Source organism: Ranitomeya variabilis, chromosome 7, assembly GCF_051348905.1.
Source record: "Ranitomeya variabilis isolate aRanVar5 chromosome 7, aRanVar5.hap1, whole genome shotgun sequence".
In the NCBI taxonomy this organism is placed as follows: domain Eukaryota; kingdom Metazoa; phylum Chordata; class Amphibia; order Anura; family Dendrobatidae; genus Ranitomeya; species Ranitomeya variabilis.
The window spans coordinates 141483358-141497233 of record NC_135238.1 but is presented as its reverse complement, the minus strand read 5'-3'; the positions used below and the strand labels follow the sequence as shown (position 1 = coordinate 141497233).

The following is a 13876-nucleotide window of genomic DNA, read 5'->3' as shown; positions in this document are numbered from 1 at the left end:
ACGATGTTCCACACATTGTGGCCCCATATGATGCTCCAGCCATTATGGCCCCATGAGATGCTCCATACATTGTGGCCCCATATGATGCTCCATACATTGTGGCCCCATGAGATGCTCCATACATTGTGGCCCCATACAATGCTCCATACATTGTGACCCCATACGATGCTCCATACATTGTGGCCCCATGAGATGTTCCATACATTGTGGCCCCATGAGATGCTCCATACATTGTGGCCCCATACGATGCTCCATACATTATGGCCCCATGATATGTTCCATACATTATGGCCCCATACGATGCTCCATACATTGTGGCCCCATGAGATGTTCCATACATTGTGGCCCCATACGATGCTCCATACATTGTGACCCCATGAGATGCTCCACATATTTTCCCCATATGCTGTTGCTGCGATTAAAATAAAAAAATCACATACTCACCTCTCTTCGCTCAGGCCCCCGACACTTGCAATAGTCACCTTCCTTGTTCCATCGATGCGCACTGCTTTGTCTTCCATCCTCTGCACTGACTGTTCAGGCAGAGGGCGGCACACACACTAATCATGTCATCGCACCCTCTGACCTGAACAGTAAGTGCAGCGGATGGAAAACAGAGCAGCGCACAGCGGTGGAACGAGGGAGGTGACTATCGCGCAATGCTCACCTCCCCGATATACTCACCTGCTCCCGACTGGGTCCCTGGCAGCGTCTCACTGTCAGATGGTCTCCGGGTGCCAGCTGCATCTTCTATATATATATATATTTTTTTTTTTTTTTCATTTCTTAATTTTTGAAAGGGACAAAGAACAAAGAGGGGTAATATATTAATTTTTTATACTTTTTTATTGCTTTTTCAATGTTTACTTTATTTTTTCGTCTCTCTACTGGACTTGAACCTTATACTTCATACATAGTATACAGCAAAATCACAGTTCTCACCTGAATCATAGCCTGCAGCTGATGTTCACAGGAGGACTAACATGGCAGCTGCAAGGGGAGTCATTTGGCCATCCTTACCCCCCAATGTCATACTAAAATAATGACATTATTTACATGAGTGACAATTTAATGTGTAAACTGCAGCCAATGGAGCATGTTCTCTGCAGTTTCCGGTTGAGTACAGCTATGTAACATAACCGGCATCTGCTTGGTATGAAGAATTCTTATCTCCTGTCACGGTTTCATACTTTCTTAGCGACCTATGACAAAATAATATGTAATAGATCAAAGTAAGAGCATATGTTCATTGATATTCATCTTGATCAGCATATATTTGTCCTCCCTGTATATGCTGAAAAATATTCCCACATCTAACTATATCTTTCAGTTGTGTTCTCTAACCAGTGATTACCCTATTAGGGTATGTGCACACGTTGTGGATTCTGCTGCGGAGTTTTCCACAGCGGATTTGGAAAAACCGCAGTGCAAAACCACTGCGGTTTTCACTGCGGATTTTCCTGCGGTTTCTTCTGCGGATTCCTCTGCGGGTTTTCAACTGCACTTTCCTATTGGTGCATGTTGAAAACTGCTGCGGAATCCGCAGAAAGAAGTGACATGCTCCTTCTTTTTTTCCGCAGAGAATCCATGCAGAATTTTCCGCAGCATGTGCACTGCAGTTTTTGTTTTCCATAGGGTAACATTGTACTGTACACCGCATGGAAAACTGCTGCGCATCCGCAGCGTTAAATCTGCTGCGGATCCGCAGCAAAAACCGCATTGTGTGCACGTAGCCTTAACACTTCAGCAGGAAGATCACTTAGCTTGGATCCACCAAGAAATTTGTGTCACAGAGAGATCTTCTACAAAAAACCCCCAAAGGTATGAACTGGGATATAAACTTATCAACTGGTGTGTATGCAGCTTGTATGCACATGTTCATACTGGCCACTGAAAAGAAAAATACAAAGACAGAAAGTTAATGATAGATTTTTCTCAGTCTGTTTGTATTATGTGCATATAAAGGTGTGGCCTGCCTTTCCTCTGAGCTGGACATTATATAGATGCTGTGTGTCCACTAGTTAGGACCATTCCTTCTCAGCCCGTATCCACATGCATGTTACTTGACAAATGGTAAGGTTTTTAATATTAGAGTTAGGACTTTCCGAATTAGGCTCATCATGAAGTGGTGGGATGACTTTTGTACTTTTTTAATCAAAAAACATGTTAACTAGGCACCTTATACTATTTTTATGCACTATTGCTGTTTATTTACTGCAGGGTATTCAACCATTATGTTTCTGTCTTTGTGTTTTTTTTTGTTTTTTTTGTTTTTTTTGTTCAGTGGCCAGTGTGAACATGCGCTTACATGCTGCATGCACACCAATTTATATCCCAGCTCATGCCTTTGGGTTTATTCAATGTGTAAGCATGTGGAGATCTGTTGCCTAAAATTAGGAACCATGTAAATAAATAACAAAAAAAACCTTCCTTTTAAAAAAAAAAAAAAAAACGTCATACTTGATAGAACAGATAACATATCTCAGTTAGAAGTTATCGCTGGCTTTCAATTATAGATGATTTGAAGTCGTAATTAAAGGTTTTGACGGATTTGGCAAGAAATATTGAAAAGAAATATAAATGCACTGGCGCTAACTAGATGGTTTACTGCAATGATAGGAATAAATGTGGTGGTGGAGCGGCAGGCTCTGTGTGATAGCCTGTCAGGAAGGGTAATACTGAATGATAATGGGCAAAGTACCGCATTGACCCAATACATAAACTGATATATAGGGAAAACAAATACACATGTATGCATACTGTAGAACACTAATCATAAAATCAGCACACGAAAAAAGGAATTATGGAAGTAATGTTAGCAGCATATTCACAAGGCCTATACTAAGTGGTGTTTTGAAACAAGTATTTACTGAAACTAGACAATATGTGGATTAAACCACGAAAAGGTCCATGCTAAAAGCCTGTTGTCAATATCTGGATGTAGCCTTGTGATGCATTGATGGTGCACAGGACACTCCTGCTGGTAACGTACCTTGAGCCATCGTGAGCATGTGACGTCTCTGACTCTCAGCTACGGGCTCTTGCTTTCATACAAAACTTATGCATTTTGAAGAATTGTAGTCCTCCTTCCTGAGAACGTGGTAAGTGCAGCTAGAAGTTGTATTAAGTAGTCTAGAGGAGTCTACCCTCAACAACTAATTGTAAAAAGAAATACAAAGAGGAGAAAGTGTGCAGCTCAAACTTGACTCAATGGGAATGGATGGTGCCTAGTATGGCTAAGAAACATGCTAATATAAACAAAGTGAACATTGTCCTCAAGATAAATGGAAAACTAAAAAAAGTGAAAAAAGGTGATTAAAAAAAAACTATAAAAAAATCAGTGATTGAAAAGTTAAGAATTAAAAAAGGTAATTTGAGTGATGGGTGATTAGATCTCAGTCCCCTGCAGGTTCTAATTGGAAAAAAATGTTTGGTGGGTAGTAGTGTGAAATATAGAGTTCATGGCTCCTAATTTAAACTCTTGCCCAAATAACCCTCATAGCCTTTTTATCTTTTTAAGCTATAAAACATAATAGTGACTGGCACGATGAAAGGCCAAAATATATTTAATAAAACCTCTGACCATGATCTTCTAGGTTAACATGCGTACAATTGGAGCTAGAATGTTAAGTGTAAGAATCAATTTGGATTCTACCCTAGACATTTGTTTGAGGTAGTTCCCGCCCCTACATTTTTATGGGACAGTCTGAATGCCATAAAAATGGGTACCCTTTGCAGGATTGGCTATGCACTTCATAGTAATGACGTGCGAGTGGGTGACCCTTATAGCTCTTAGGGTATGTGCACACGTAGGAAAAGAGGTACAGAATTTTCTGCACAAAATCCGCATCTCCTGGCAGAATCTGCAGCCGCGGATTTGCCGCTGTTTTTAGGCAGATTTTGTGCGGTTTTTATGCGGAATTGATGTGAATTTTGTGCGAATTTTCTGCAGTTTTTGCCACTGCGGATTTTTATCATGGAGGGGTGCAGAAACGCTGCAGATTCACACAAAAGAAGTGACATGCACTTCTTTGAAATCCGCAGCAATTTCACACTGATTTTTCCGCACCGTCTGCACAGCTTTTTTTTAATCTCATTGAATAACATTGTACTGTACATCACAGTGCGGATCTGCAGCGTTTCTGTGCGGAAAAATCCGCTGCGGATCCGCAGCAAATCTGCATCATGTGCACATAGCCTTATTGATAATAATGTTCTTTTAGGCACTACACATTTAGTGTGTTCTTATTGCTATTGTCCTAATAGGGACAATAGTAAAAAAACACAAAAAAGTCAGTTTATGTAAACACAAAAACATTAGCACTAATGTCACGAGTGCAATCAGACCATATCCAAACAACCACGTTGGTCAGAATTTTTTCAGGACACTTTCAAAAAGGTCAAAAGAGTTAAGAGAGGGCGGACACTCACCCAAAAGGAAATGACTAACAAACACTTAGTTCATCCCCAAATTTTTTTATGCTTTGTTCCTATAAGTTATCCAAAGAGGAAGAATGCCTCTTACAAGACAGACTGAAATTTGCACCTTGCACCCTTTTCATTGATGTGAAACGTTTTTTTGCGTAACTTGACTTTTAAAAAGTATTTCATGAAGTGGAATTCTTTTTTCACAAATTAATGTAATACTTCCAATTGTGAAAGGTTTTTTTTTTTTATTCCAAGATCTATTGCTTAAAATTAACTTTATTTGTGGCAAAACCCCTTTAAGAATTCTCCTCGCATAAACTCCTTTTTCAAAGAAAGAAAAGCACCACAGAGTACAACAAACACCAGATGGTAGAATAAAAACCCAAAAATCATTTATTAAATTACAAATACTATTTAGCCAAATTTGGACACAAGAGAGGAGAATAAGTATAAGGACGTGCTGGCACAGCAGGCTGACCAAAAGGGTAAGGGTAGTAAAGGCGCCAAGGATGAGTAAACAAAAGACCTGAATATATTGAGTGTATTCATGGACATCTCAGTGGTAATAGGTACAAGAATCACAAGTACCCCAAAAGTTGTTTATAACCCCTTAAGGGGTTTCAGCAGGCGGACCTATACTTAATATCAGCTATTATGGGTGAGTTATAAACAACTTCTAGGGTACTTGTGATTCTTGGGGGGCCTGTTATGTGGGACATACTCTATGATGTTTACTAGCAGCCCCCTTTTTCATGTACCTATTACCACTGAAATATCCATGAATACACTCAATATATTCAGGTCTTTTGTTTACTCATCCTTGGCGCCTTTACTACCCTTACCTTTTGGTCAGCCTGCTGTGCCAGCACATCATTGTACTTATTCGCCTCTCTTGTGCCCAAATTACTTGGCTAAATTATATTTGTATGTATTTGTGATTTAATAAAATTTTTGGGGGTTTTTATTCTACCGTCTGGTGTTTGCTGTACGCTGTGGTGCTTTTCGTTCTTACAATTTCAGGAGTAGTACACTAATTGATATACTTTTTTTGCATGTATGCATGTATTTAGGGGGTGAGGCTTTTGCCTCCCTCGGCCCTAGCATTATGCTGTGCTTATTTTGACTTTTGTTCTAAACTCCTTTTTCAGTAGTTCCAGCTCAGTGATAAATATTGGAATTTCTCTTAAACAATCTATACATTTTTTTGTGGAAAGAGAATGCATTGCTGAAACACCCTCTTTGTTTTGTGTTTTCAGATTTTTTTTATTGCATACTCTTTACATGATTATGAGGTCAGACATTTTGCTTGTGTTGCTAAAACAAGTCTTGAGGTTTACTCTACAGTAAACACCTAGACATAAGAAAACTAAGTCAGAGGGATCCATCTCAACAGTTAAAATCTTCAACTTTATTAAAGTATCATTAAAACAACTTGTAGGAAAGCCAGACAGGCTAGGGTTAAACCCCTGCACTACCGGTTTGGATTAGGTGCACCTGCATTGACATGACTTGAACCAGGCCGTGTGTTCACTGGTCAGTCATTTGGGGAATATGAGAAGAGTTGGTTTTGTTGGAGCCGGAGCGAGACAAGCCAGAATCTCTGTGAGAGGAGACTCCCCAGGCCAGTGAATGTGAGCTCTCGGATCCTAAAGCAGTACCTGAGTTGCTATCGGTGAGACGTTGCAATTGCTTTGCCTTCAATGAAAAAAAATACTGATTTTTGTTATTATATGTGTCGGAAAAAGGCTGTTTTTTAAATTTGAAGAACTGTGCAAGTTTATGGAGTTCAATAAGCCTCAACCTACTTTGTTACAAAATGTCAGAGATTCTGTGAACTCTAGTGCCTATCTGAGAGCATGAATCCCTACAGCCTTCATATGCATTTGTGTAGGACATCAACGCGTTCTGGTGCACGATGTGCATGAGGAAGGGTGAGTAAGGGTGCTGACTGCACCAGGAACGTGTGGATGTTCTATCTTATGGACTATTAATGCATGTCAAGATGTTTTTAATGATACATAAATAATGGTGAAGATTTTAACCTTTGAGCTGGATTTCTCTCACCATATTTTTGATTATCATCATCTTTGGTAATGACATTTATACCATGCTCCGGAAGAACCAAGCAATCACGGTGAGCTGGCTATTTCCTCTTGTTCCAATATCTAAGAAAACCAGGCCAAAAAACCAGACTGACAGACTGAACTGTCCTTTTTTTGTTTTATATTGTTACTCATGTTGACGTAATAAAATGTATATGATGTGTATTGAATTCTCAAATGGGACTAAAATGGTAAAAGTGTGCCTCAGGTTGTCATTTATGTTAGGAAGCATGATTAGCCTTCTATCTGGGAAATATGTTAAAGGAAACTTGTCATGTTGTCGTACTGCCCTGATTTATGATCAGTATGGTATAGAGAAGGATAAGCTGAGCAGAATATTACAAAGGTTTGTTGGAAAAGGCAGTAAAACTTGTAATTTTATCATTGAAATCTCTTGTGTTTGTATGTATGAGTCCAGTGGGTGGTCTTATCCAGTGATTGACAGACATCTGCATGCACAAACATACAGGGAATGCTGTCAATTACTGACTAGGACCGCCCCCTGGACTCATATGTATTAAAACATCAGGGATTTCAGTTAATACGTTGCAAGTTCCTCTGACGTTTTCCCACAATATTGTACATCTGTCTCATCTGCCTGCAGATCACATACTATTTTCAGCATGACAGGTTCCCTTTAAATTGAATCCACTTTCAGGTGACTGTTAAGGATAAGTTGTCCTACCTGTGTAAATGTGAGATAACAGTATTTCTGGCCATCATTTGACTTGTATCCTGCATTGTTTAGCAATTTTCCCCTCTGCATTAGGGGATATATATATATATATATATATATATATATCTGTCCTCCTTCTCCTGGACCTGTCTTCTGCCTTTGACACTGTGGACCACTCCCTTCTGCTACAAATCCTCTCATCTCTTGGCATCACAGACTTGGCCCTTTCCTGGATCTCATCATATCTGACAGATCGGACATTCAGTGTCTCCCTCCGCCACACAACCTCCTCACCTCGCCCCTTGTCAGTCGGTGTTCCTCAAGGCTCTGTTCTAGGACCCCTACTCTTCTCCATCTACACCTTCGGTCTGGGACAGCTCATAGAATCCCACGGTATGCAGTACCACCTCTATGCTGATGACACGCAGATCTACCTATCCGGACCTGACCTCACCTCCTTACTTACCAAAATCCTGCACTGTCTGTCTGCTATTTCAGCCTTCTTTTCTGCTCGCTTTCTTCAACTGAACATGGACAAAACAGAATTCATCATCTTTCCCCCATCTCACTCTACCCCTCCACCAGACCTATCCATCAATGTCAATGGCTGCTCACTTTCCCCAGTCCCACACGCCCGGTGCCTCGGGGTGATCCTCGACTCTGCCCTCTCTTTCAAGCCACATATCCAAGCCCTTGCCTCTTCCTGCCGCCTCAAACTCAAAAACATTTCCCGGATCCGCGCATTCCTTGACCGTGACACCACAAAAACACTAGTGCATGCCCTTATCATCTCCCGCCTCGACTACTGCAACCTCCTACTCTCTGGACTCCCCTCTAGCACTCTGGCACCACTCCAATCCATCCTACACTCTGCTGCTCGACTAATCTACCTGTCTCCCCGCTATTCCCCAGCCTCTCCCCTATGACAAGCCCTTCACTGGCTTCCTATTGCCCAGAGACTCCAGTTCAAAACCCTCACAATGACCTACAAAGCCATCCACAACCTATCTCCTCCATACATCTGTGACATGATCAACCGGTACCTACCAACACGCAACCTCCGATCCTCTCAAGACCTCCTTCTCTACTCCCCTCTCATCTCTTCTTCCCACAACCGCATCCAAGACTTCTCCCGTGCTTCACCCATACTCTGGAACTCTCTACCCCAGCACATCAGACTCTCGCCTACCATAGAAACTTTCAAAAAGAACCTGAAGACTCACCTCTTCCGACAAGCCTACAGCCTGCAGTGATCCTGAACCTACTGAACCACCACACAACCAGCTCTGCCCTCTCCTAGTGTATCATCACCCATCCCCTGCAGATTGTGAGCCCTCGCGGGCAGGGTCCTCCCTCCTTATGTACCCGTGTGCCTTGTTTTTTGCTCATGTTTAATGTATTTGTCTATATTTGCCCCGTATTTCACATGTAAAGCGCCATGGAATAAATGGCGCTATAAAAATGAACAATAATAATATATATATATATATATATATATATATATATATATATATATATATATATATATATATATATATATATATATATATATATATATATATTATTTTTTTTATTTTTTTTTTCAATTTAATTTTCAAAGGTACTGACTAATTTTCCCATCATATTAATCCATTAGTTTACACACAAATAATGTCATAATTTTTTAATAGAACCAGTTCACTTTACAGTTCTCACTTCACACAAGTGTCCTTAACTTGAAAATAACTTATATAATCATTAAATAATTGATGCTCAGAAATTAAGATGAGTTCAAATACTTCTCTTCCAGGGTCTTAAGAGATTTAACTTTTTACGAAAAATATGCAGTTTATTCCTCACCAACATTACCTAGAAACAGTAGGTGTAAATAAACCTCTGTAAAACTCATTATGTGGGTTGCCACTGTAAGATGGTTGAACATATAAAGATAAGGGAAAAGATTCACAGAGATGTGTGCAAAATTTTTAAAGCTTTGTATTATTGTGCCAAATCCCCTCCATGTTTTGGGTTTTATACTTTGTGAAAGGTGGCGTACCGGTGCAGAACCGCATTGGTAATAAAAACCAATTTGGAATCCCAATGCTCTTCATTCCCGCATTGGTGCTCGCCTAATCATGCCAGTATCCATTTTGTCAAAACCCCTCAATGTGTCTTCTCTGGAGAAAATCCTTGAAATACAGTGTCCAACGATGGAGACCACAATTTCTTTTCTGTCACATTCTTACAGAATGCAGCAGTGTGGCTTTGTTCTAAAATGTAGGCTTAAGCAGAGGCCTCATAGAAGTCAACAGGCTCTGTAATATGGCTCTGACTCTAGAAATAGCCGCTCCCTAATGTGCAAATAAATGTTTTGGTTTGTGAATTTATACTTTTAATTTTTTTCTACCTTTCTCAATGAACCATAACATTATTGTGCACAGATATTACGGAACGGTGCAATCTGTCACATTCTTACTGATGTTTGCCTTACACTAACTATAATATTATGCTCAGAGTCACTTAGTTCATTAATTTTCTCTAGTCATACCCATATTCTCACTGCTTTTCAACTCAAAAATGTTCTACGTGTTCACAACGGCGATTATATAGGATATTCTACATAGGATCCATATATATGCTATGTGTAACGTATAGCTAAGTGTTTGTACAAAACATTCCATGAGGCTTAATATTTCCAAACCAGTTCAGCTAATTAAATTTGAAGTAAATTGCTTTTACTTTAATAAACAGGATAATTTAATAAATGTAAATGACCCAGCAAATTTAAATTCTTTGAGTGTTACAAGAATACTTATGGATGCAACAGAATTTTAATTAGCCTGCCATTTTTACGAGTTTCAAGCTGATAATGTGGTTGTTTATGATATATGTTCAAGAAAGCTCTTTATTTTGTCATCATTCATTTAGCACAGCAACATTACAAGATTTTGTCTTAGTAGATACTAAAACATTTTTAATGGAAATAAATATAATTTGCTCAATATGAAGCAATGCAGTAGAATCCATAAGAATGAATGTACCAGACGATACTTAAACTCGAGATACAAATACAATTTAATGTTTCCTATTTGTACCCAAATGGTGCATCTTAAAGGGACAAGTGTGAATATAAGTGAAAACTACAAGGTTCATCTCGAAGTAACTGCGAGGTGGACTGAGAGAAGTCTTAGACCCCAATTCAGTTTCTAGTTTTCTGAAGTTATTTACTCCTAATTACGTTTTATAATATGTGCACCTTATTCTCAATACATTTTGCACCACTTTTTAAGTTGTCCTTTTTTATTTTTCCTCAACAACTTTGCCAATCCAGATATTTTGGACAGATTCATGAAATGCGACAGTCATGAGTTTACTGTGACAGAGAGGTGCCAGAAGGACAGAGCATCTGATTTCCCTACTTTTCTGCACTGATCAGAAGTACCTCACCATCATATTAAATGTTTCAGGTGTTCAGTTGAGAGCTTCTAGAGCTTTCCTGCATTGATGGTCTCAGCTGTTCAGTACTAGTCACTCCCCTCTCCTATTTATACTTGCCTCTGGCTATCAGGGATGCCAATGTTAGATTATTGCTGCCTGGCTCTGGAGCTGGAGTAGATGGTTGTTTGAGGAAGCGTTTGGAGTGTTTATCTTAAGACTGTTGCTTGGTGATTTGTCTGTGTGCATTTCCTCATCCTCTTTTATTTGTTTTTTTTTTTTCCTTCCTTCCCTCCCTGGTGTTGCACTCTTTAGTTTGTGAGTGCATATTTGTATGATTGGTATTTTCCTATATCCCTGTACATAGTCTCTTGTTAGTCTGATTTGTGTATTTACATACACTGCTACTCCCTACTTCCCTGGGTGGGGGAGGAAACAGATTAAGGGCATATTCAGGAGATCAACAAGGTACGTAGCCCCGGAGTCATTAGACAGAATCTGGGAAGCAGTGATAACTAGGGAGCACATAGCGCCATTGACTGGGAAGGAGCCTCTGGCCCCAGGATATCCGACAAGAGTCATGACAGCGACTTTAATCAAACATCAACTTTTTTTTAGTGCATCTCACTTCAGTGTTCTCTCTTGATCAAGATTTCTAGAGGAACTTTCAATTTTGTGCATTTTGAAACCAGTGTGAGATGCAGACACAGAACAACATATGGGCCTTTATTTGTGTCTATGACACAACCTTCTTGCTGATTTGGAGGAGGAAGTGGACCCTCTTACCTCTTATACTCCTGTGTGGCTGCACATGGTGCATCAATGATATATTAGTCCCTGTTTACAACTTTTTGAACGATTTACAACAGCAGTTACTTTTCCCTTTATTCCTAATAGCATGAAAAGTAGGTGGAAAATGGTTAAGGCAAAAAACCTTCAAACTTAAAATGTCATGTTTTGTTGAATATGAATGTATATGATATACATGTGAACTTGATACATAATATAATGATGTTATTATATTTTTGTTTTTCAGCAGAAAGGTGAATCAGAGAACCATGGTGTTTCTACAGAGAAAATAGCACAAATGACCTTTGAGATCCCACTGAATGACTCCGGATCAGCTGGATTAGGAGTTAGCCTAAAAGGGAACAAGTCCAGAGACACCAGCACTGATCTGGGGATCTTCATTAAATCTATCATCCATGGAGGGGCTGCATTCAAGGTATGGGATATTAAGATGAACATTACCAAAAAATCCTGTTATATCCAAGGGCCTTGCTATGTATCTTATTTGGCTTTTCACATGATGTGTTGCACTGCTGGATTTGTTTGTGCTTGAAAACATTTAACCCGTTCGGTTGATCCTGGAAGTAATTCCTCACTGATCGACTGTCCCAGTCATTCTGGTGCTGTTGAGTCCTCCTCCAGTCACTACTTCCTGCTGCACCAATGACATCCTCTCACTGGGAAATGATGTCACTGCAACCTGTCGCTGGCTGTAGCGGACTACTGATACAGCTTGTGATTGGCTGCATCAGTCACATGATCCTGTGATGGGACATTGACTGTGCAGCGGATAGCAAAGGATGAATCAGGAATGGTAGATGAACATCAAGGTGAGTATTGCATCTTTTTTAATCCATTTTCAGCATTTTTAATATATTATTTACTTTCCAAACAAACACTTTGCATTTAGTATCTAATCACTGATCTTTAGAAACATGGCTCAGTGAAAAGATTCCAGACTGTACATCTATTGGTCTTTTCTAACAGTATGCACTTTTGTATCCTGACAAAATATTAGGGAAGCAATAATATCTGTTTAAGGTACAAATGTGTGGCTGGGATCTTATCATAAATGTTGTTCTTTAAAAACTATGGACGTGTTTGACATGAAAAATCACTATTCTTATTTTAGGGTTCTCTTTGAGTTGAAAAAGGTTGCACTGTATTTCAAGTTGCAATTTCCCTTCCTTCCTTCATTTTCAGACTCTTCATTTTGGTTTCAGATTTTTCCCATGTGGTTTTGTTCATCCCAGGTACAGCTTCATTCCTGTACTACTTTTTCCTTTCACAACCAACCAGGGGTCTTTTTTCCTTTGTGCTGGTGGTATACTTAGATATAAAGCAGTTTGCATGATCTTTCCTCATGGACAACATAGTTTTCTTTACTTTCCACACTCTGATCTGCAATCTACAAATTGCACCAAGCCCTTTAAACAGGCTGCCGGTCTCCTAATGAACAAGAAAAACACTCAATCATTTTATGCAGCATAAAAAAAATCTTCCTTCTCAGCGGTTCATCATCTTGTGTAAACAGGACTTGCACAGAGGAGAACTATGACCACCTAGTACAGATCGCTCACTGCGCTTTGGTCTGCATGTGTAAACAGGCATTGAAATGACAGCCGATCTGTAAAAGTTTACTGGGTGGGAGGCATTTTATAAAGCTCCAGACCTCTCACCTAGCCAACCAGTACGCTCATGGGCCAAGAACCGTAGAACCAGATGGATGTCTCTTGCTTTTAAGGATTGCTAGTTTTAATGCTTTTTGTTCTCTGTAAACATTGCCCAGCCTGTAAGATTCCCTACAGCAGCTGGTGGTCTCTGATAGCAGAAACCATACCTTTCAAAAGCTTTTCTTAGATATAGTCAGAGATTCCAATCAACAGTTTTAGCTTAATACATTTCTTGACTGCATGCTTTATTCCAATGTTATGCTAAATGTCTAACAGAGTTGATTTGTTTTCTAAAGAAGTCCTACATTATAACAGTACTAAGTGTAATGCAAGATAATAATTTCACTTGTCAGCTAGTCACATTACCATTCCCTACTATGTGATGTGTACATCTCTACCTCTTCATTGTTGCAGACTCCAAAAAACCTTGTGTGCAGGCTGGACCTGCAGTATTGCTACACTCTTGTATTCTGCCCACCCTTCCACTGTCTGTATGTTATCTTGAAGTGGCGACATAGGTAGTAAAATAATACAGAAGTGTGATGTATAAGCAAAATAAAATCAAAACCGAATGGGTGTGACCACTGAGCCCATCATTGCCTGAGCATGAAGGCAGATCCTTAATTCTGTGTTCGTACCACTGCTCAGAAAAATTACCCGTAATTATACAGTAAGTCCAATTACAGCAGCCAACTGAAGGCAAAAAAATGAGCGTAAATCTGACACTTGATTGCTGATCTGTGGTAGTTTAATAGTCTGTTTGCACAGGCTGACCGCTCTTTAGATGCACACTG

General features: G+C 39.6%; 1 protein-coding gene across 8 annotated transcripts in view; it reads left to right on the top strand.

The window, feature by feature from the left end:
- The window catches only part of PARD3B (par-3 family cell polarity regulator beta), a 2038921-nt gene that overhangs the window by 621644 nt on the left and 1403401 nt on the right, over positions 1–13876 (top strand). For 6 of the 8 annotated variants that reach the window (XM_077271962.1, XM_077271958.1, XM_077271959.1 and 3 more), the window contains exon 11: positions 11657–11845. In XM_077271962.1, coding sequence (XP_077128077.1) covers positions 11657–11845 — 189 coding nt within the window. The remainder of the gene's footprint in view (positions 1–11656; positions 11846–13876) is intronic. The other 2 variants (XM_077271960.1, XM_077271961.1) reach the window with 1 other exon arrangement.